A 25,486-nucleotide genomic window follows, 5' to 3' on the forward strand; every position below is an offset into this window, starting at 1 on the left:
CGTCCAGAGGCCGGCGACTGATCTGCCTCGCCTGGGAAGAGCGCAATGATGGTGCCAACTTGGGCCAGTGAAGCAACATCCTCCACAACTAGGCTGAAGAACAAAACAACAGCAACTTGTTTGTTCCCCTTCCCCCAATTCCCCAGCGCTGTTCCCCTCCCCCAATTCCCCAATAAAATCTTTTTTTTTAACAAAAGAAGCCATCATGTCAGGGGAGTTATATATATTATTCTAAAAACCTTATTTGACAGTTCTTTCCCAGTTTGGTTCTGTTTCACCAACACCCCTTGTGACGGTACCTTGTTTTGGGTGTGCGTCCAGAGGAAGCTGAGGACTTGAACTTTAAAATTCTGAAACATCAACAAACACCAGAATAAAATTTTAAGACAAAGATAAAACTGAGCATAAATAATCTAAAGTAGCAGGTAGTGGAAATTAAATCATTTTAAAAATGATATCACTAGTAACTGACTTATTCTATATTTACCCATCATTCATAAAATGGAAATACTCAGAAACAGACTCATCATTGAAACACATGGATATTTTATACATCATGAGAGATTTTAAGATGATTAAATTTAAAACCTAACCATTTCTTACTGACCTCTCAAATCCTAGTACAAATGTCACTCCTCTCTTTCATGCCACTGTCCCTGATCCCCTACTGCAGGTGGCCCTATGGCGCATGGCACAGTTTAGCATCTGGTGTGATTGTCCGTGTGTGTGTGTGTGTGTGTGTGTGTGTGTGTGTGTGTGTGTACCTTCCTACTGGGTTACACTCCATACAGCAGTGACTGTCTTTTCCATTTAAAGGCCTGGGTCATAAAGCCCAGGACATAAAGAATATAAAACCCAGTTTCTCAAATGACAAACATTTAATAAATAATTGAGCATAAAAAGCCATGTATCTTCCAACGCCCAATGTCTCCTTCATTTCAGCCACATCTAGCTTCTTGCCCTTCTAAATCATATAAGTCTCTTCTACACCTCCTTGCCTTTGCATATTCCATTCCCCAAACTTCAATGGGAAGCATCATTTTATTAATTCTTTCAGATCATAATCAAATAGCATCAACTCAATAATGTTTCCTTAAAGTCCTAAGAGTGCTAGTCACTTCCACCACCACACTCTCATAGCCCTTTGATTAACCATATTCATCAAATGTTATTATAATTATTATAGCTTATATCTACTTCCTTTATCAACCTTTGAGCGTTTGGAAGGCAGGGAATGACAATACAGTGTAATGGAACAATACAGGCTCTGGAGCTAGAAAGTCCTGGGTTTAGACACCAGCTTTCACTTAGAAACTACAGTGTTGGTCAAGTTACTTGTCTGGCATTTAGCAGGTACTAAATAAATATTTGCTTAATGAAAGGATGGACCTTTCAAAACCTCAGATTCTTTAGCTATAAAGTTAAAAATAATACCTTCCTATCAGATATTAGAACTAATTGGTATAAAGTAATTAGAAGAGTATTGAAAATATAATAGGTATTTTAAAACAGTATCTATTATTATTTATTAGTATCTCTAAGGCCTAGTACAATTTTAATAAATATATTTTGAGTCAGTGAATAAATGTACCAAGCACTTTGGAAAACAATTCAGAAAATACACTAACTGAAACATGGACTCTATTTTCAACAAGCCTGTAATTTATTGGAGAAAATAATATATATATATATATATATATATATATATATATATCATGTAGCATAAAATAGAAATAATTGTTCTTAGAAAAGTATAGATAAAAAATTGGGGGAGGAATAGACTCTTGCTTATAAACATTTCTCAAAGGATAGGATGAGTTAAACCAATTCTTTACATCCTAAAATAGATTTTTAAAATTGGAGATGAAAAAAGAAAGTAATTCTAGATCGAGAGAACAACATGAATAAAGAAAAGGAAACAGAAAAGTTTGGAGGCAGATAAGGAAACTACAAGTGGTTCGTTTTCCTGGAGTGCAGGAGTCAGTAAAGTAGAGTGAGACCAGATTCTAAAGGCCATATTGATTAGGTATAAAGACGTCAGATTTCATTTTAGGCAAACTCAAGGCACTGAGGTGAGTAGGGATGGCAGTGACCAACGAAATGCTTTGGGAAAATTACATTCAACTCTGACTTACATGCAAACAAACTCTAAGTAGTTAACAGAAAAGAAATTATTTAAACACACAGCGAAGTATGGAGGGAGAAAGAAAGGCAAGGAGGGAGGGGAAGGAGGAGATCGGGAGTAAAAAAGGGGAGAAAGAGAGGGACAGAGAAAGACAGACAGAGAGAGGTCTCCCTCTACATTTCTTTCCTTCTGTAAATCTTAAAGACACAGCATTGTTAAGGGTGGATATCCTCCTACTCCTAAGAGTCCATAAAGATATCAACATGTTCTCAGAACGAAAAGTGCTAAAGGATTTCTGGCAAAAGATCACAAATATTTTTTTCCACGTTTCTTTCTAATGTAGAAATAGACAATTTATTGAGCTCCAAACGCATACCTCATATTCAGCTGTATTGACTGTTAAGGAAGGAACCAGAGAAAACAGTTCACTGAGGGTCTTCAAAATGAGAGGTCTCGTGTCACAGCTCAGCTTTGGGGAGAGAGCATTCCAAGTGGAGCGAATACAAACCACCTGTGAAGCAAATAAAAAGTCAATGCCTAAGAAAACCCCAACTCCTATGACACCATTAGTAAAGAGCACTTTCTTGTATTATAAGAAAACTTAAGAACAAGAACATTCTTAGAAGTTAACATTTTATAAATTATCACCCCCTTAAAAGAAATTATTTAAACCAATACAAACTGCTGTTGAGGAAGATCCAGCCTGCCTCAAACAATTGCTTTTTTTACTACTTTATTTTGGTTAACCAAAGAAATAAAACTCTCTCTGTCTCTTTCTCACCCAGGTGCACACACACAACATTAAACTCCAGATTACCTACATACATTGTTGAAGAATCAGTCTCTGAAACAAAGAGTAAGATAATGCTAGGACATTTCTAAAGCCACATATTCAGTTCTTGTAGTTTTTCAGCCCTGTTGAAACTACATCACCACCACTCAGAAAATTGGGATGTTAATAAATATAAACCAAACACTCTCAAATCATATTACAAACTTTTAAAGGAGGTAGGAGAATAATTATATTATTTAAAATAGTAATTTAGGACTTTGTTTTAAAAGTCACTTCAGATTTTTTAAGAGGCTGTTAAGTAATAAAATAAAAGCCCAACAAAAGTGTTATTCTTAAATTGACCCAGTTTCCTTAAACCAAGCATTCTTAGTTCACTTCAGTATCTAGTTGTATGGATATTCAAATGTCTTAACTTCAATTCCAACTGCAACAGATGATTTTTTCACTTACAGGTATTTTATTAAAATTTTAAAACTCAGGCAGGAACAGTGCCAACACAGATCAATTAGACAGAGTTTAACAAGGATTAATCTTTCTCAAATACTCCAATCTCTTCTCTTAAGCTTGAATTAACATACACAATTTATCTCCATCTACACACATAAATTATTTAGAAAAGCTACATGAGGTAGTCAGTGAAAAGATGTCAAAGATAAATGAATAATACATACTCAAGGACACAGATTAAGGAGAGGCTCAAAGAAGATAGAAGAAAGAGTATCTCAAAAAATTTGGATTCAGTACTTTTGCTCTTATTTTCTACTTCCCATGAAATAGCAGAAAAAAGTTCTTTGCCTTGCTATCCACTAAAAATTTGGATTCCATTAACATTTGCTAAGGGCAGTACTATGTGCCAGGCATAACAATAGGCACATTTACACAAAGAACTAGCTCTAATATGATAAATTATCAGTGTTTGAAAAAAAAAATTCCTTAAAAGCTTTCAATTCGACATTGAGTACATACCCAGAGTAGTATACAGTACTAAAGAGGAACAGTAAAGTTTAAAACATAATCTAACTCTTCAAAGAATTTAGCATCTTGTTGAAAATAAATCTATAAGTAATTCTAAATTATCAGAAAACAAAAGGTAAATGATTAGATTGTGAACTATGTCCAACAGAAAATAGTTTCAAGAGAAATCTAGGGAGAAAAGATACGTCAGTAAATGGGAGTCATCAAAGAGGCTATCAAGAGGCAGTAAGTCATAGGATGGGATGGGACTTGAAGAAGAAATGGACAGAAATCAGGCAGGCAATACACAAGGAAACGAAAAACAGAGTCAAAACACAAAAAGCAGCATGTTATAGGCACAAAAAGCATGAGTACGAATGAGGAAAGGGTCAAGCATCAGAGAGGACCTGGAATACCAAAGCAGTGTGAGCCAAAAAAAAAAACCAAAAAACAAAAACAGGCAGCCTCTAGAGACTTTTGAATTGGTGACTAAATAAAATTAAAATGCAACTTTTGAGAGATTTGTCTGGTAGTCTTACAGCCGAAGTCAAAGCAGTCATCCACCTCTCTCTCTCCAATTCCTGTAACATAAACAGCCTCACGAGTTTTCTTTAAAAAACGCAAGCTCAGTATACTCACTAATTGTCCATGCTTTCCTCTCACTATTAAAGCCCACCCAATTCCAACCTATGTTTCAAGACTCAGTTCAAATCCCACTTCCACAATGAAGTTTTCTCTTACAATTCAAGCCCTCCTTTTATCCCTTTCTTTCCTCCAATTTCTAACACTTAAAACTCTGCGTCACCCAATTTAGCATTTAATTATATACTGTCTAGTGCTATTCACTTTTAGTGGATGTAAGTTATCTCCTCAACTAGCTATTAAGTTTTTTAAACACAATGACCATGTTTTAGAGTTCTCATTCCTCACTACCCAGCACAGTAATAAGTATGAACAGATTATCAGTACTTATCTATGGATGGGGCTGAAGCCTGAGGAATGGTAACTCTGAGGTGGAGATTAAAAGAATTAAAAGAACTGGGAAAACGAATTGGGAAGTGGAGTATTTTGGACCTAGAGGCCTGGGCGAATAAAAAACATTAAAAAGTAGGGGAAACTGAAAGAAGGAGCACATTTGCAGGAGATGGGGCGGCAAGAGCTCTGTGTGAGACACATTTGAGTCGATGGAAAGACATCCCGAGAGAAATGACCGGCAGGCACAAGGAAAACAAAAGGTCTATAACTCAGATACGAGGTTGGTCAACAACAGCTTTGTCATTTGAATGTTCCCATAATTCAGATGCCAGGAGGAAGGGTGGACTCCCAGACACTCAAATGCACTTTGCAGATCAACAAAAAAGCCCCCTGGCCACCAATGACAGAAGCACAAACAGGGCCTTGCCCTTTCCATGGGTGGTAGGTGGGGAGTGAGGCTACATTCTCCACGTATTTTCAAGCATTTACAAAAATTTTTTTTAACTCTACTTCCTAGTAAGTTTGAAAATGTATGCCTGAAATGGTACTCTACATACCAACTGTAAGAAAATATTCTAGGCTCCCAGTCACAAATTGTGGCCTTAAAGTGTAATTATACAAGGTATGCCTGCAGGGGATATTTGCAAACGCAGGCTTGCCCACTCATAATCAGGATCAGAGAAGCCCCCAGTAAAGAAGGCCACTTTCTCTGACCTTCCCAGCCCTAGGCGGCTCTTGATTAGATCTCTGGCCCTGAGAGATTCTTGGATTTAACCTATTCCCATCTTGCTGTGTCCATCTCCTTGGACCCTGTGGATTGGCTCCACCAGCCTTCTGACCCGTGCCATCTGTTAAATTACATCAGATTAGTCAGGTTTATGGTGATGGCCTTTACTGGCTTGCTCTGCCTTGTTCTGCTCATTACCCAATGTCTTATCTGTTTTCAAAAAAAGAGACTGACTTCTGGTTCCAGCAATATGAGGGCCATAGCTGAAATGACGGATAAAGAAACAAAGAAGGGAATACCTGCACTGAGGTACTGTAAGAAAGGTATTAGTTTCTATAGCCTAATAGCTTGTTAGGTCATATAACCTAAATGCCTACACAGAAAGAGGAGATATATAGCCTTCAGCCGTCAGAAGGTGGGGAATTGGAACTAAGACCCCCACATAAAGCCAGCACCCTTGAAGGGGTGTACCCTTACTGTAATGGTTGAACTACAAACCACTAGCCTGAGAAATTAATATAGAAAATGGCATGAGCTGGGGGCACCTAGACCACTCCTGAAGAAAACTCCCGTAACACATAACCCAAATGATTCACACCAAAAAATAAAATAAAATAAAATAAGCCCTTCTAAAAATGAGCTCATGACAAAAGAAAAATTTCAAAACATGAGTCCTTACGGCCTAACAAAGTTTAATTTTAGAATGGCCCTTGGAGAACTGGTTGATTCCAGGGCTGGAATAGGGAAAATATAACTTAAGTCTGGGCCACCTTATGGTGCCAGAAAATAAGGAAGTGTTCAAAAAAGGATGTGAACTTGTTGAAAGGGCATAGGAGCCAATCTGAAAGAGTTCCCAAAAGCCAAACATAATAAATATCCATGAGTCTACACTAGTTTAAATAATTGAATGAATGAATGAATGAATGAATGAATAAAAGAGAAGGCAAAGCTCTTCCTTACAAAAGAATTCCAATGAATAAATGCAGAGCAATGAAAGAAACAGAGTAACAACAGTTTCCAAAATTAACAAGACCAAAAGACCATGCAATAAAATCTTAAAAGCGCTGAGTAAACTACTAGCCTACAATACTAAATCCACCATTCAACAATAAGGGAAAAACAAGCAAAAAGAAATAAAATAGGAGGAACAATACATAGGTATTGTGCACATAAAGCATATGAATATTTATGTAGAAATGACTCAGAACATCTTGCTTTGTTTGTCTTCTTTTTTGGAGAACTCGCCCAATTCTAAGTGCTTACATTATGCATGCTTTGTTGCTATTTTTATTTCTCAGGAACAATGATATTTTTCCCATGCTATTCTTTTTTTTTTTTAAGGTTTTTATTGGGGAATTGGGGAAGGGGAACAGACAAGTTGCTGTCCTTTTGTTCTTCAGTCTAGCTGTGGAGGACGTCGCTTCAGTGGCCCATGTTGGTATTATGATTATTGTGCCCTTCCCAGCTGAGGCAGATGGGTCGCTGGCCATTGGATGGCGGCTCTTGGCAGCTCATGCCGCCGGCCGCTCACGCTGGCTGCCGGCCACTCATGGTAGCTTATGGCAACCCACTGCAGCCCCACTGCAGCCTACGCCGTCGCTGTGGACTCACAGCAGCCCAACTCCAGGTTGAGATGTTGTTCACCATCTTAGCTGTAAAATCACTGGCCCATGTGGGATCCGAACCGGCGGCCCTGCTGCTCAGAACTCATGCTCCCAAGCCAACTCTTAACCAATGAGCCACTTGGCTGGCACCCCCCCCCCATGCTATTCTTCCACAAGAATTTTAGCAACACTAAACAGCACAGATTCAGAAGACCCTCTGCAGTGTGGTATACTAGAAAGAGCAAGTGACTGGAGCCAGAAACCCCAGGCCTGCCCACTTGGTAGCTGTGTGACTATGGCAAAGTCATTAATCTCCTCCAATCTGTTTCCCCAGCTGCAGAGCAGAAATAATACTGGAACACCAGCTCTGTGTATGACACCAGATTAATAGGAAAGGCCATATTGAGACAAGTATTTTAGACACTGTAAAATGTGTTTTAGACACTGTAAAAGATGGTTATTGCTGTTATAACCAATGGAAAAAAATAATGAATCCCAAAAGCATCAGAGCCTTTGCTTATAATTCTTGTGCTGTAAGAATGACTTTGTTCCTTCGTAGAGGAACAGAAAGCTATCTTCTAATTTTACTTCCAAAAGTTATTTCTAGAAATTCCTGAGAATAGCCTATTCCTTTTGTCCTGATACTTTATACAGGGAAAGCTTTATAAAAACCTTGTAGGCTATGAAAACCACCTTATTTGCCCTTCTCATAAAGAAGGTAAAAGAAATTGCCTTCACAATTAAAGGACTCAAGTCATCATGATGCCTGTGAAGCCCTCTTAAGCTAATTCAGCACACAGAATTCACAAAACAGGGTGCTTCTGTTGCCAAAATGCAATAATAGGGGATAAGAGGGAGTGTAAGGAGACACAATCAATGGAGCAGAAACAATGGAAAAAATAACATTCTTTCTTATCCTAATAATATGAAGTTAAAGGTTATATGTACAAAACATGACTAGCACAGGTTTATTTAAACAATTTCACAGTCTTTTAATGTCTGAGACTAGTTTATTATAAAGGCAATGTTGTAGAAAATAACAGGAATCAATATTGTGTTTGCCTTTTTAAATCCCTTATAATCTAAAGGACAGTAATTCTGATGTTGTTCCACTTCTGTCCTGTTCATGGCAAATAATGTAAAGGCACATATCTAAACCCCAAACTGTGCCTTACTGCATCAAAAATATGTGTACTTGACATGGTAACTCTATTCTCGTGTTGACAATCCCTAACATCGCTATGCCATTTCCAAAAGAGGTATATCAGAGGCCTTTCAATTATTCTGTGTTTCTGAAAAACTGTTTGGCAGTTTGTAATGCAGACTTGTAATTCTAATATCTAAACAGAAGAGGCTTGGAACTGTGTAAGTGACACAAGTAAAAACAGATTGATCTAGACCTTCAAGCCGCCCACGGGACTCACTCCTCAGTAGTCGGGGATTTCAGGTTTCTCTTTTAGTCCCCCATGTGAGAAACTGCAGCTTCCCTGAGATACCTCCCTACAGGGAACAATATCTTCCAATGCAAACTCCATTGATTTCTCTGCAAGAACAGGAAGAATGACACAAAGAGCTCCCTGCAGGGACGTTCACTTTTCAGTCTTCCTAGATTCTGTCTGGATTAATTACCTACTTCATGTTGAACATTCTTCTGGCATGAACTAGCAAACTCACAGTAAGAATGTGTCAGAAATATCCTTTTCACAGGAAAATGATTAGTGCTTTATCCCCCTCCAAATCTCCTTCCCCTATGCAGAAGAATGGAGGTTAGACTCCAAGGTAATAAGGAAAAATAACAGAAATTCAATTAAAACAGTTTAACCACCACCCCCCACACACCTGCCAGAAAGTTGTTCAGAAGATACAAAATTAAAAGCAAAGCAAACGGAGTATCCACCAGCAACAAGAATAAAATATCATCCATCTAAATTTTAAAAAGGGCTAAAGGGACTATTATGACCGCACTGCTGAAAGAGACTGAGAAATAGAGTTTAGTGCTGTTTCATGTTGAAAAATCAACATGCTGTGTATCAAAAATAATTGATGAATTAAGCAGTCACTTTAGAGACTCTAAAAACACTTTTAGAGAGCAATTTTAAACTACAAAGATGAAGCTTTTAAGAATACCTATTGAGTTCAGTCCACTTTAAAATATGGAGCTCCATGAATACATCTCTAAGTAACCAATGCTGACAGTGACTGAAACTTAACCTGATTACATGTTCACTGAAAATGATTCTTCTACCCCCCTCCACCCACTCTATGCCTCCACAGATTTGAGGATAATAGAACTGATGACTTCTTCACGGATAACAATAGTGAAGATCAGTCTCCCGGGCTTGAAAGGCTTACACAGATCTACCTGCAACTCCCTAACAATGAGAAGGAAATATACCTGCGACCCCTTCCCAAGGAAACAAACAACCTCTTGATTAAGAAAATAAAAACTAAAGGCAAAGCCTATAATCTAAAAGTTCAAGAGAGAGAGACCATTTCAGCAGGACTTCTTGAGGAATTATTTTGTTCTTTAGTGCTAAAGTCCAGTGAATTAGTACAAAAATGGTCCCCCAAAACAAAGTCTGAACAAGGGTAAATGAAGTTTTTCCAGCCACACATATGCAACATCTAGTATAGTATTTGGCATGGAAAAGCCTCCCCTCAAAATAAATTAGATGAAGGAATGAATGGTGCTAATTGGCCCACCACCAACTAGAACAGGGTGGGATGACTTTTCTGCCAAGGACCAGAGACTTCATATTTTAGGCTTTGGGAGCCACACAGTCTCTGTCACAACTACCCAACCTTGCCACTGTATCATGAAAGCAGCTATTGGTTAAAACAATAAAAATATATTGCAAATATTGATAAGTAATCATTAAACAACAACAACAAAAAAAAAATCAGAAAATGCATGACTTGTGTGGAAGACAGAGATGACAACTTGATTAACAAATGCTTCCCCAGGGGCAGCCGGTTAGCTCAGGTGGTTAGAGCGCAGTGCTCATAACACCAAGGTTACCGGTTAGATCCCCATATGGGCCACTGAGGTGCGCCCTCCACAACTGGATTGAAGACAACTACTTGACTTGGAGATGATGGGTCCTGGAAAAACACACTGTTCCCCAATAAAAGTTTTTTAAAAAATGCTTCCCCAAAAATCAATATTTTGAGTTGTTCTTTTTGTTTGATGCCCTGGAGGTTGTAGACTTCAGAGCAATGACCTAAAAAGTATTTACAATAAGCAGAAATCTGCCTTCCTTTTATAGAGTGGAAAGGGGAGCAATTATGAAAAAAGAAGTTGGAAAAGGAGAAACAGCATAATCTCAGACAGATAAATATTAGTGACAAGTAGACAGTGAAGTTGAGGCTCTGGAAATGTAGTCACTTAAAACTAAGGATGTCTACCTGTCCCTTAGAAAGTCTTAAATTCCCCCCATGTGTAGACTGTGGTTTTAATGAATTGTTCACTACAAATTGTGGATGGTAACTTCCTGGACCCAAGTCTCTTGAGAGACAGCAAATCCAAACCACTCCTAAGCAAATAGTAAGGAATTCAACAATTCGAATTACAGTATATATAAAAAAAATCCATCGCTCTAAGTGAGCTATTAATATCTTCTTAAATTATTCTCAGAAGTCTGCAATTGAATAACTACATCAGAAAATTCGGAGAAACATTAGAGCTACAGCGATGGTAAAGGAACCTTTCAGAGCAAACCTCAAGTGGAGGAGGAGAGAAGGCAATTGATTTTCAAGAGTGCATGCCACAGAAGAGAGCATTTTAAAAGATGAGGAAATAAAAGGCGCCAAAAAGAAATGTCAGCAAAGTAGGAGAACCACGAAGGTGTAGGTCTCTGGGGCCCAGGAGAGGAGGGAGATGTTTGTAAGGAAAGCTTTCCATGGCTTTTTCTACTTCAGAGAAGTTCAAGAAGCATGGGGCAAGTCCATTGGCTTTGCCAGAAAGTCTTTTTTTATTTCCCATACAAATTAAAAGTTGAATAAACCACTTTCTGTTTAAACCTCTTTATTATCGAAAATTAGGAGTATAGAAAAGTAATGTTTCCTTGCCCCTAACTATTTTCAAATGTAATTGTCCTTTTGCATCAGAAATGTAAACTTGCTAAATAATAAAGGCCCTTGCAAAGATTAAAATACAAAAACATTTATCAGAGTGTGGTTTATAATATGAAAAAAATATCACAAAAAAACAGAAAACAATCTCAGTATCCCACAATAGGCAATTCATTAACTATATTACAGCCGTGTGCTCATTCAATTAGATGTTAGGAGTAGATTATCAACAAGACATGGTGCCCATGATAAACTGCTGGCTGAAAAAACTATTATAGCATGATCCTTTTGTTGTTATATACATATCTCTGTGGTTTACAGGTGATTTTTAATCTTCTTTTCCTGAGTCATAACTTCACACTTTCCTCTTATATACATGTAATTCTTCAGTCATATTTTAAGGGAAATATATATCCATTTAAAGAATTTGAGCCTTAATCATTTTTCTGTAATTATTATTTTTTCATTCTCCCACTTTCCTGTAGCTTACATACAGGTTTGTTTCCCTATGATATCCCAAATTAGTGTATTTTTAAAATGACATGCAGCGATGTGATCATTCTCTGGTAAAAACTGAGAGATACGTCTCCTCTATGCACCCACCTAAATTAATATTTGTTCAGGGAAACTCAGAGGTTTACTATAGCTGTTCTTATTTTACAAAATGGAGCCAAACAGCTTCTACCATACATGGGAAACCTAATACAATTCCAAAGATTTCTTTATACACCCTTATTGCCAGGCATGATTATTGTTCCTCCTTCCACAAAGCATAAGCCAGGAATTCATAACTATTTCTGCCACATCAACTAAATATATGGCTGGTGATAACCATACAATCCATAAACACATGACAGAAAAATAATACTGCACAAAACCAAAAAAATTCTGAGCAGATGGACAAAAGAGCTTCCTGTAGGGTCTCAAAGAAAATATTGGGTTGTTGGAAAAGTCATGACGTGTTTTTTCTATGTTTTTCATTACAAAAATGAGTCATGACTTTTCCGACAACCCAATAATAAACAGTGGCATCATAAGATTTTAGATTTACGATACTACGACATGGATGTACCTTGAAAACATTAGGCTATGTGACAGAAGCCACTCACAAAATAACATATTGTATGACTCCATTTATAGGAAATGGAAAACAGACATATTTATAGAGACAAGAAGTAGCTTATTGGCTGTATAGGGCTGAGGGCAGCCCTACTTGACACCAGGGGAACAGGTAATTCGGTATCAGAGAACTAGGGTAGTATTTGTATTAGTCAGGATTCTCCAGGGAGGCAGAACCAATAGGAGATAGATAGATAGATTAGATACAGACATAGACAGATAGATGAAGAGATTTATTACAGGACTTGGCTCATGCACTTAAGGAATCTGAGAAGTCCCACAATGAGTTGACTGCAAGCTATAGAACCAGGAAAGCTGGTGGTATAATTCAGTCCAAGACCAAAGGCCTAAGAACCAGGGCCTGCAGTTTTAAGTCCTATAGCCTGAAGGCCTGAGAACCAAGAATTCAGATGTCCAAGGGCGGGAGAAGGCGGACGTCCCAGATCAAGAAGAGAATTTGCCTTTCCATCACCTTTCTGTTCCATCTGGGACCTCAATGAATTGGATGGTGCCACCCACATTGGTGAGGGCGGATCTCTTTACTCAGTCTACTGAATCAAAGGCTAGTCTCTGCCAGAAACATCTCCACAGACACACCCAGAAATAATGTTTTACCAGGTATCTGCGTATCCCTTAGGTCAGTTGACACATAAAATTAGCCAGCACAGTGTTAACACAACCTCACAAGGTTACAATGAAGATGCTTGTAAAAAGGCTTAACACAGTACTTGGCAAGGGGTAAGCACTGAACAAATGTTTGTTCTTGGCATCAGTGTTAAGATTATGCTCTGTTTTTAATTCTTTAACTTGGGTAATTTTCCAAAGATAGATCAGACTTTGGACCACCATTCATTTTTAGCACTAAGCTGGTCGTGCTTCATCAGAATTCATCTTCCATGGGCACTTTAATCAACACCTTTTCTGGGGTCTGAAGAGCATTGATTGATACCTAGGGTGTTCATCTGGCATCTGATTCATCCAACAGTGCCAGCTGTAGTCACCATAAAACTCCCATTATGTTGTTTGGGGAAGTCTCCCAGGCCAAGTGGAAGAAGTAAAGAGATTTTAAAGCTCATTTCTCCTTCACGCTCCTTTTTTTCCCCCTTACTGTTTTGTAGCGAACTTTTGGCTGTGAAACAGTTGGGGCTGTAGGTTACAAAGTCCAATGAAAGAAAAAGAGGGGCCCCAGGAAGTTGGCTGTTTCCAACTAGGCTGGCTCTAGCTTTAAGCTTTAAGAAAGGGAAATATAGGAGATTTGGGAGTTTCCATTGACTGTATGTAGCCTAACCTCCAGGGTGTGAAAGAAAGCAAGACTGCACAGAAATTCCATGTAGGAATGAAGGGTACGATTTCTTTGCAGTGGCTTCTGAGTTTCAACCCTCAGGAACCTAGCATAGCCGCAGATGTTTAAACGAGGCACCTGTGGCTGAGGAAGGAGAGTGCCAACACAGAGAGCGAGCAGTCACATTCTAGCCTGGAATCTCGGAGGGTAATGCAGAAGTGTATGTCTGCCTGGGTGCAGGAGAGGTCTGAGGACTTCACACCACTCCTCACCCCATCCTGTAAGAAAGTAAATGTAAATTTTTATCTCAGTAATAAAAGTTTGAGATTTCCTTGTATTTCTCATTTATTTCAATGTATTGGGTTGTCAGAAAAGTCATGACGCATTTTTGCAATGAAAAACATAGAAAAAATATGTCATGACTTTTCTGAAAACCCAATATCATATAGTTTATTCTAAGGTAACTTTTATTATGTTAGCATGTGTGCATGGGGCTCACATTCAGTACCTAACTGAAAGAATAAAGAATTCAGTTGCAGTGGTCAACCATGTTTTCAAAACGTCAAGACACATGAAAAATGTATATTCTATGTAGAAAACAATATAGGAAAAGCAGCACTCCTATATTCTGCAAACAGGAGTTCAAAAGGGAGAAATCTTTATGGATAGAAATTATATATCCTTGGGCTAGCAATTCCATTTCTAAATATTTATCCTAAGGAAATGGATGTGTGCTGAGGTTTAGCTCTAATGATGTCCATTGTAGATAATAGTAAAAAATGGAAAACAAAATATCCATCAATAAAATATTAATAAAAGTATGATACACACAATGTATAATAAAATATGTAGCCATTAAAAATATGTGTATACATATTGTCAGCAAAAGATGTACATAATATATTAAGAGGGAAAATCAGGTTATGCTAAACAATATGCTCCATATAATCTCACTTTTTAAAACATCTATAGCTATACATGTACGTACAGAAAGAGATACGAAAGTATACATGGCTAATTGTTTAGTTATCTCTGAATAGTGACATTATGGGCAATTTTTTTTGTTTCAAATTTTGCCTATCCATATTTTCTCACTTTTAACAACAAACGTCTTGTGTAATAATAATTTAAAAACTTTAACAATTCAATATTAATATTCTAAAAAGTAGAAATTCATTGAAACAATGGAACAGAAAATGTGAAATCAGAAACTTTCCCAGACAATTCAAGAAATCTAAACAAGCTGGAATTTAAATCTCATAATCGGCCAATTCCTCTGTTAAGAACTAGGACTACAGATGAATAAAAAGAGCTGATTGCACCCCCAAAGTAGCTCACAGAAACACAAACATGGAAATAAATATTTACAGTTAAGTAATGATGCTAAAATATTAAGGGGTGCTATGAGGCAAGGAGGGAACCACATAAACCTAAGGAGTAAGAAAATTTCAAAAAGGAGAAACAGAAATTACTCAATAAACTTCATCATTAGCTTAACAGCTATGAAATGTCCCACTAATAATAACAGCTTTTTTTTTCTGACATTCTTAGATTAGCTTAAATTCACTAAACGTCTAAAGTACTCGTGCTTTGTAGGATTTCTCACTACTGCAAATAAGTAAGTGTACCATGAATGATTTGCCCCAGGTTCCCAATGAAAGTTTGAAACTTAGAATGAAGGTTTCCGGAGGGTAAAAACTCTGTCTGTCCTTTACATCATTATATCTCTAGCATCTAACAGTGCCTTGTACATAGCAGGCACACACATTTTAGTTGGATAAACATGAATGAATAAATATAAATAAAAACTGTCAGTTTACCCTTTTCTCCATAGGGTTGGTTCAGGCTGTCTTGCCTGTCCCAAGGATGTCTTTCACTTGTAACTTAGAATCAAAACCTCTCTAATATTGCTCTGCAACTGCTGATCCTAAACCCTAACCAATCCTAAGCGGTTCTTAAGTTTCCCATGGCAAGATACTGTGTCCCCTGCTCTGTCAATCTCTAAGCCATTCTTCTTCACCCCCTTTTATTTATCTAGTGGCAGTAGGCTATATCTTTCCCACCCCACCCCCCTTTGGGGTAAGAGAGAGTAAGAAATGGGAAGGACAGTGAAGAATTAATTATACCACATGATATGATATAGATAAAATAAAGGACAAGGGATTAATTAGCCTTGTATTTAAATCCCAACTCTGCCACTTCTTAGCTCCATTCCCTTGGGAAAATTACTTAAAGAGTCTGTGGGTCTTCGCTTATTCACATATAAAATCAGGACAATACCACCAAACTCACAGAGGTGTTGTGATAATTAAATGAAATCATCTATGTCATATACTTAGTGCTGTGCCTTGACCACAAGCATGGAATAGAATACTTTGTTTTCCTTGTTTTGGTGGCTGTTATATAATGACATCCGTCCCTAAGTTACTCATTTAAAGACAATTCCTCTAATTAAATGATATATCCTAGTTTCTTGAGAGTCAAGACCTTATTCCTTCGAAGCATTTCTGTATCATCTAATAAAACAAAATCAGGAAAAAAGTCATCTTAAGCAGACCTCTTCATAAATGATGGTTTTTTCTAACGCTTTTGAAAGACATCTTACCCTAAGTTCCACAGAAACATCTTCTAGACCTATAAACATGCTTATTTATACATTTCTACTGGTAACAAATTTCTAACACACCAGCATATATGTACACTTACTTATATGTTATATACATCAACTACAGAAAGAAAAATATTAGCAAACTAAGAATATTTGGAACAATGGTGCTTAATTTAAAAAAATGTACAACATCTTTAAGTTCAATAAACTTTGAACATCCGAGTAATACAAACATATATCAGGGACACTCCCAATATCAGTACAAAATATTGTAAATAATCTGCTAATAAGCACATGAAAAGATGCTGAACACCATCATAAAAGATCAGGAAATTGCAAATCAAAACCGCAATGAGGGCCAGCCGAATGGCTCAGTTGGTTAAGAGCTCTCTCAAGAGTGTGAGCTCTGAGCAACAGCGGTTCGATTCCTGGACTGAGCTGAGCTGCCAACAGGTGGCAGGATGGCTCAGCCAAAAAAAAAAAACCACAATGAGGTACCACTTCATACCCAAGACAGATGTCTACAATGAAATCAAGAAACAACAAGTGGTGGTAAGAATGTGGAAAACTGGAAACTCGCATACCTTCCTGGCAAGAATGTGAAATGGTAAAATCCCTTGGAAAAATAGTTGGGCAATTCCTTGAAAAGTTAAAAACAGGCTTATATGACCCAGAATTCCATTCCTAGGTATGTATATGAAAAGAATTGAAAGTCTACACAAAAACTTGTATACAAATATGCATAGCAGCATTATTCTAGTGAAAAAGCAGAAACAACCAAATGTCCATCAACTGATGAATGGGTAAACAAAATGTGATACCATCATGCAATGGACTATTATTCAGCCATAAAGAAGTGAAGTTCTGATGAACCTTGAAAATATTATATTAGGTGAAAGAAGCCAGACAAAAGAGAACACACAGTGTACAATCCCATTTACATGAAATGCCCACAGTAGGCAAATCCATAGAGACAGAAAGTGGTTGCCAGGGACTGTGGGGAGAGGGGAATTGAGAGTGATGGCTAATAGATAATAGGGTTTCTTTGGGGGGTTATATTTGTTTCCTATGGCTGCTGTGACAAATTACCACGAACTTAAGTGGTTTGAAACAACACTAACTTACTCTGTTACAGTTCTGGAGGACAGAGTCAAATGAGTCTTACGAGGCTAAAGTCAAGTTTGTTTCTGGAGGCTCTAGAGCGGAATCTATTCCGTTGCCTTTCCTATTATAGTTTCTGGAAGCTGCCTGCAGCTCTTGGCTCATGATGCCTTCTTCACATCACATCGCCTTTTCTCCATCTGCTTCGTTTGTCACATCACCTTCTTCCTCTTCTATAGTCGAGTCTCCCTGTCTCCTTCTTATAGGGACAGGTGTGATTATATTTAAGGGACCACACAGATAATCTCCTAATCTCAAGATCCTTAACTTAATCACATGTGCAAAGTCTCCTTTTATATAGGGTACTATTTCTGGGTTCCAGAGATTAGGACCTGGATATCTTTGACCGTTATTTTAAACCACAGGAATGGTTTAAAACATTCTGGAATTTGATACAGGTGGTTGACGTACAACTTTGTGAATATACTAAAAAGCACTGAACTGTACACTTCAAAAGAGTGAACTTTATGATCTGTGAATTACAAAAGAACCATTATTTTCTTTAAAACACATAGTTGCCAGAATATAGCTATTACATGGTTCAAAAAACAAGACAAATAATTTGTTCTTAAGTTGTGCTTAGGCATAACTTGAAGGAATAAAGAAATTCCAGAAAGCCGAGGTTAACATGGCTTCAGACAGACCTTTTAACAATCCACACCTGTAATCAGCATGTCTAATAAAATGATGGAACTAAATATACATACCCTATAAACCATTTAACTGGTATGCATAAACTTCAATGGATAGCCACATTCTAATAAAGGACAGATGCTGCTGCAGCCAGTCTTCATTATAGACCCCCACTTTTTCTTTACGATACCTGGCAACTATAGGTGATGCATGATCTTCCAATGGAAGTACAAGTAACAAAACCATCAATCCATACATTAAATATTAAATAGAGAGAGTCTAAATATGGAGTCTTAAATTTCTCTCTATTTTTAAGATAAATAAGAAATAGTCTAATATTTTCTTCCCATACCTCATAGGTGGGCTTACTCACAGGCCATCACTTTAGAGACTACTGCTCTTGCCAATGGTCCCAAACTTCACTGCATGTGAAAGTCACTGGGAAACTCATTAAAAAATAGAGAGCCTGGGCTTCATCTCTAGGGATCCTAATTCAGTAGCCCAAGCTATCCACAAATGTTTGAATACCCTACTCTACACACTAGACATCATTATCATTTATTTTTCTGTGAAGTCCATAACTTGGGTAGAGCCGCTGAGCCAAACAAGTAAAAAAGAAAATTGAAGTTAAGTGTAACATAAAGAAATAAGAACAATGACATTCTTTTGTTTGACCTGTATTTCAATCATTTCAGATCAAAGTCATACGACCCTGTCAATTGTTTAAGCAAGTAAATTGCTCCAATGACCACTTAAATAAGTACAGGCAATGCCTCATGACTCTAAAGCAAACAAGAATGGTACTCCTGAGAACATCTTACTCATTACTGCTGAATTAGAACCTAGGGCAATATGTTCCACCATGCTACTGTGAGAAGAATTAAGTCCAGCTTTTAATAAACCTCAAAAACCGAACCACAAAGCCTATATGGTATGAAGGCATCAAAAGCATAAAAGATAAGTAATGTATACTCCAAACATGAGAAAAGCTTTAGAATGACATCCAACTAACAGTACAGTCCACAGACTCTAACAAATCCATTTCTTTCATCTTTAACAAGTCTCTCAAACTTGAAACTAAACACCCTTAAAACAAAATGCATATACTATCTCCTTTAAATACTACTGCTGGATTTGTATGCATGTTAGAGAGGCATTCTGAATAATTCAGTACCTCTGCAAAGACTTATCAAATTCTTGCTGTCTTAATTCCTAAGCAAGTTAACTGCCTTTTACGAACAAGTGATTTTAGTCATCTAATCAAGGGGAAGTCTAATTTGGAAACATTAGTGTTTCCAGAAATGAGTCTCTTAGTGATATTTTATCCTAGGCAAGCAGAAGGTGAGATACTTCTGTTCTTATCAACACGCTTATATAGCATGGAGATGAGCTTAAACGCCACAGATAATTCCGATTTTGATTAAAAAAATTTTCTAGATCAGTTAAGGATATATGCTGAATAAAATATTTTTGAAAACAGACCTATTAATTTCTTGGAAAGTATCAAAATAATGCTTTCAATCAGATCTCAAAATCCATAAAGCCATTCAAACCGTTAATGTCATTTAGTCATTACCCTCCTTCAATGATTCTCTCTCTACACCCCACGTCCCCATTTAGCCCCCCCAAAGAAAAATCCACCCCTTGTATAAGTTTAAACCAATATATTTTATTCACTGGAATTGCAGAATGGCACACAATTAGCATCATTTGAGTCATGTCATTATTTCCAACTCAGTGGCATTTATTCAGATGAGCACAATTTGCAACCTCTGAGCCCAGCTCCTCTGATGTTAACTGGCATCATTAAAACCCTCCCAGTGTCCAACTCATTTGATCTTTTAAAGAATGTCCTGGGTCTGTGACTCAGAGTTGGAAACTCCTGGCTGGAAACCCTGAACAGTGTTAATGTTCGGTCACAGGCTACTCACATCAATTAATAATCCTCACAGACCATGATTCCAACTCAAGAGAGAAACCTTTTCATGTAAAAATTCTTTAAACACCAAATGAACAGAGAGTTGGATTAAAATAATGTACAGGGGGCAGGAGCAGCTCCTAAATGTAAAACTTCAAAAATTAAGATTGTAAATTTTTCAGAGTAAAGTATCTTAAAAGAGCATAGCAGAGCTGGGCATGGGAAAGGGCAGATAGCAAAGGAACGAGAATTGAAGTATAAAGGCAAAAACAAGAAATGGTGAAATTTCAAGAGCTCCAAATAAAATTTTTCTATTATAAGTTTTGATATAGTGCTCAACTCATAGGATCTCCAAATGCTTTCCTTAAAAAATTAAAAACAACCAGCTAAAGAATAGTGGGAAGCTTAATTATTTTCTATTTAAAGAAAAAAAAAGCACAGTATTTTTTATTTTCCCACACATTTCACACATGGCTTATGTGTGACTAGTATTCCATTATACGAACCTACCATAGTCAGTTCAAATTTTATTTGAAAAATGAAAAACCATATTTAAAAATCTACTTACAGAATGACAACGTAAATGTTATAATATCCACAAATGTTTAATAAAAGACAAGTTCCTGCTGTCCTTTTAAGTTAAAAATAAGGCCAAACTACAACTTTCAACTGCAAAGAGTCATTGTGTAGTATATAAAAAGCTCAGCATGGAAATAGATTCAGCAAATGTACAAAAAGCGTTTTTCATGCCCAGGAAGAACTGAAGGCATCAAAAAACATGTCCCAACTCCAAATAACGTAGAGCTCAGTTCAGAAAGACCAGCAAGTTCCTTCTCTAATGCATAGCAAATTAAACTTAACTTCCCTGCAAGGTTGAACAGGCAATCCACCTTTAAATGTCCCCACAAACAGAACATAAGAACAACAAAAGAGGTTCCAGGGTGTAATAAATATTGAATCCACAGTAGGCGACAGAATCCTTACTGTACACAGCTGAGAAAACCTGCCATGGGACAATGGATCACATTTCCATATTAAATTATATTTATCACGCTGAAAAATGCTTAAACAAAATACAGTATTTCTATTGGCCATTTTTACACCACACTCACTCCCTAAAACCCTCCAAACCTGCTGAGTCCCATTGAAAACCGTTCCCACCCCGTGGTGCTCTGAGGGAGCTGCTACACAAAGGGTTGAGATGATGGGAGAGGGCAGGGACAACTACCTTCCCCTGTGATTTCAGAAAATAAATCAATAAAATAGGATAGAATAGCCAAAGCATAACCTTGGCATAGGGTGTTTCCGGGAAAATCGCTGCTGTGACAAATGGCCTGAAGTGAACTCTTCCAACGGTCAAGAATCCCCAGGAAAGGCCCCTCCCCTCCTTATCTATTGCTCGATTGTACAATACTCTGCTTTGAAAATATAACACCCTCTTAGAGCTGGACAAGATGAAAGGGCTTTTCTTCATGATCCTGTAACGCCTATTAATTTTTGCCACAACAGACTCACAGCTGATTAAGGAAACAAGGGCTAACACTGCCCCCCATTCTCATCTCAAGACTTAGGAGAGAGAATGTTAAAAGTGAAGGAGCCCTCTTTTCTCTACAATATGTTAATTTTTATTTATGTACACACCATAAGCTTTTTCTCCTCCAACCTTGGGCAATTTGTTTGGACTGGAAGTTCTTTTACTCGTGGAAACATAAGTAGCAATGTTACTAGATATCTATGCAGTTACAGAATTATCTTTCCGAACTATTGTGACTCATTCACTGCCACTCAGAGCACAGGGTTTTCAACGACTGAAAGAGCACAACTTAAACTGTCCCCAAAGTACACTCACACTTTTATCACAATTGGTAAAGTACCATGATAGAGTGGAAACAGCACAGAATTAAAGTTAAACCAAAGAGCATCCAGATCCCCATGTTACACATGTTTTTAACATCAATTTGGATGTCAGACTTCCAACATTCATCAGAAAATATCAAGATTATTGTAAAGTTGAATGTAAGACATAATGGATGCCAAACATAGTAAGTAGCTTGAAAAAAAATGTAGCTTCTACAGTATTGGTTTTTTAAAGTATAAATAACATACTGCAAAAAGTATAGATCTTAATTATACACTTTGGTGAATTCTGACAAATTATATAATACGCACTGCTGTAAATACCACTCTAATCAAGATACAGACCATAGAAATATAATGTGAGCCACATGTCAACTTTAAATTTCTCTAGCAACCACATTTTAAAAAAAGTAAAAAGAGGCAGATGAAATTAATTTGAATGTTTTATTTAACTCACTATATCCAAAATATTATCATTTCAATATATCTGTAATTGATTTTTAAAATATTATCAACAGCATATTTTACTTTTTTTCATACTAAGGCTTAGATCTGCTGTACATTTTATGCTTACAGCACATCACAATTTGAATTAGCCATAGTGCAAGTGCTTACTGGCCACATGAGGTAACAGCTCCTACACAGGGCAGTACAGACAGAGACCGCAGTCCAGAAAATTTCCTCATGTCCCTTTCTGGTCAGTCTATCCTTCTGCTCCTCACCCCAAGTCACCAATTATTTTGATTTCTATCCCCATAGATTAATTTTGCCTATTCTTGAATTTCATAAAAGTAAAATGTATGGATTTTTTTATTACTGGCTTTTTTCACCAAGCATGTTTTTGAGATTTATCCATGTTGTCGCAAGGTACGTGGTCCAATTCTTTTTATTGCCGAATAGCTTTCCTCTGTATGAATATACCACAATCTGTTTACCCACTGACCAGCTGATGGACATTTCGGTTGTTTCCAAATATGCTATCATCACTAAAGCTGAAAGCAACGTTCTTGCACAAGTCTTTTTGTGGACATGTTTTCAGTTACTTGTGTAAATATCTAGGAATGGAAATGTAGCATCATAAGATAGGTTTATAGTCATCTTTATGAGAAACTGCCAAACACTTTTCCATAGTGGTTTTATCATTTTATATCCTCAACAATAATGTACAGGATAGCCAATCACTTCACACCTCCTCCAACAATTGGTCTTGTTAGTCTACTTTAATTTTAATGTAGGAAAACCTACATTTTCCAAGGACCAACAATACTGACATTTTTTTTTCCTGTGTTTACTAGCCAATCATATAACATGTTTCTTGAAGAATGGTTGGGCAAAATGAAGGGAAAGTTGTTATGAAGAAAAACTGAGATTGCTTATATGAAATTAACTGTAAATACCACCGTAAACACACTTTAAAATAAGGGACACACTTGGAAGGACTACCTGGGCCAGGTAGATAATGTATAATAAATCTAGAAGCCAAGGGGATGGCAGCAATTAGAGTACACACTCACCTACAGGAAGCCTCTATCTACTACTTAACACTAAGTGGTCACTGGCTTTTTCCATGTGGAAAAGCAGGCCAGGTACTGCAAGATCTTCCTGTCTTATGAAGAGAGAGTAGATACATATATATTTTTTATTGTTAATTACTACAAGCATTTCCTTAAAATATTAATCCTATGATAATCAAACAAAATAGTCCGTAAGTTTTCAAACTTTGATTTATATAAATGTTAATGGTTTTTATGAGGACAAACACCCTTAGGGTGGTAAATATTTAACCATTCAGGATTGCTGTTGATGTTGGGTCAAAGGTGACACCTATTAAGACAAGGGCTGGCCATCTACCGAAGGCAGATGACAGAATCATTTGGAGTGGCAAGGCAACAGAGTCCCAGATAAAGTCAGACACAAACAACTGGCCAGGGCAGCTCCTAAATGACAGACTATATGCTACTGTATTCTTATTTTTAAATGATCATCCTTATCACGTACATTTTAGTTCTGAATACGAACAAAGGTGACCACTAATAATACTTCACGGCAATGTCTATCCGGTAGTATCTGCATTACTTGGGCAGAGCAGGAGATGTATGTTGGTGGGATGGAAAACAGTACAGCTGCTTTGGAAAACAGCCTGGCAGGTCCTCCAATGGTTAAACATCGAGTGATATGATCCAGCAATTCCACCCTTAGATATATACCCTAGAAAAATAAAGCCCATGTCCACACAAGAACTTGTACATCAATGTTCACAGCAGCATTATTCATAATAGCCCAAAAGTGGAAACCGAAATGTCCATCAACTGATGAATGGATAAATAAAATGTGGTATAGCTATACAACACAATATTACTCGGCCATAAAAAGGAATGAAATACTGACACATGCTACAACATAGATGAACTTTGAAAACATTATGCTAAGTGAAAGAAGCCAGACACAAAAGGCCACATATTGCATGACTCCATTTATATGAAATGATCAGAATAGACAAATCTATTCAGACATAAAATAGATTACTGGTTCCCTAGGGTTGGAGGGCATGAGGCTATGAGGTTTCTTTTGGGGGTAAGAAACTGCTCTAAAATTGATTGTGGTGATGGCTGCACAACTCTGTGAATATTCAAAAAGCCATTGAATTATACGCTGTAAATGGGTGAGTTGTATAGTATGTGAATTATACCTCAAGACAGCTGTTTACATGAACAAGAAAGAAAAACTTTAGGTATTGGTGAGCCACAGAGCCTCTCTCTCCTAGTCCCAGACAGTCTTTCCCTCTGCTGCTGGAAGTTTAGAGAACCATTCCTTTGATGTCTTATATTCCTCCCTGGCACTGTTTCTGATTTTCAAATATATCTAGTGTACTTAACACAACGTTCTCCCCTACGAGACTGAACTCCCAGAATGCCAAAAATGTCTCAAATATCTTTATATCCAGAGAGTCTTGCAAAGCCTAGCTTATAAATTCAGTATTTTTATTTGAAGGTTAATGCTTTTTGTGTTCTGCCTAGGGGATCCTTACCCAATGTTTGCTGTTGCAGGGGACACGGCGTTTGAGGCGGAAGTTGCACCACCTGCTTTTCCTTGCTCTCCTCATCACCTCTACTAATCTGAAGATGAATAAATGACAACTTTGGCAGAACACTTCTGAAAGGCTGCCAACCCTTCTATTTGAATGTCATCTGAAACAGGCAAGAGATTTTATGAGATTATGAGATAAACAGGACCCCTTTTACACTTACAACTCATAAAGCAAAAGAATTACAAAACAGAAAAACATTTTAAAAGTGTAAAATAAAAGCAAAAGCAAAAAAGCTGAAATATGAATATAAATATGATCTCTAGTGAATGAGGTGAATTTTAAAAGCACTCATAACAATACACAAATGATTTAAAAATAAAATTAATAAAAATGTATTTAACTTTTTACAACTTCTTAAAAGTCTATACTAGGGCCGGCCGAGTGGCGCGATGGTTACGAGCTGGCTTGGGACGCCAGAGGGCCCCAGTTCAGATCCCACATATGAGGGCCAGTGACACTGCCCTCTACAGCTAAGATGCTGAACAACAGCTTGACCTGGAGCTGGGCTGCCGTGAGTTGCCGGCGACGGCATAGGCTGCAGCCCCTGCTGCAGTGGGTTGCCATGGGCTAC

The 25,486-nt window shown here is 37.4% G+C and overlaps 1 protein-coding gene across 1 annotated transcript in view; it reads right to left on the reverse strand.

The window, feature by feature from the left end:
* The window catches only part of FOCAD (focadhesin), a 302,193-nt gene that overhangs the window by 119,824 nt on the left and 156,883 nt on the right, over positions 1-25,486 (reverse strand). Inside the window, exons 16-17 of the mRNA XM_019668206.1 lie at positions 2,502-2,636; positions 300-350 (exon numbers count right to left, since the gene is read on the reverse strand). Coding sequence (XP_019523751.1) covers positions 300-350; positions 2,502-2,636 — 186 coding nt within the window. The remainder of the gene's footprint in view (positions 1-299; positions 351-2,501; positions 2,637-25,486) is intronic.

The sequence above is a fragment of the Hipposideros armiger genome, unplaced genomic scaffold (assembly GCF_001890085.2).
Source record: "Hipposideros armiger isolate ML-2016 unplaced genomic scaffold, ASM189008v1 scaffold_520, whole genome shotgun sequence".
NCBI classification, from domain to species: domain Eukaryota; kingdom Metazoa; phylum Chordata; class Mammalia; order Chiroptera; family Hipposideridae; genus Hipposideros; species Hipposideros armiger.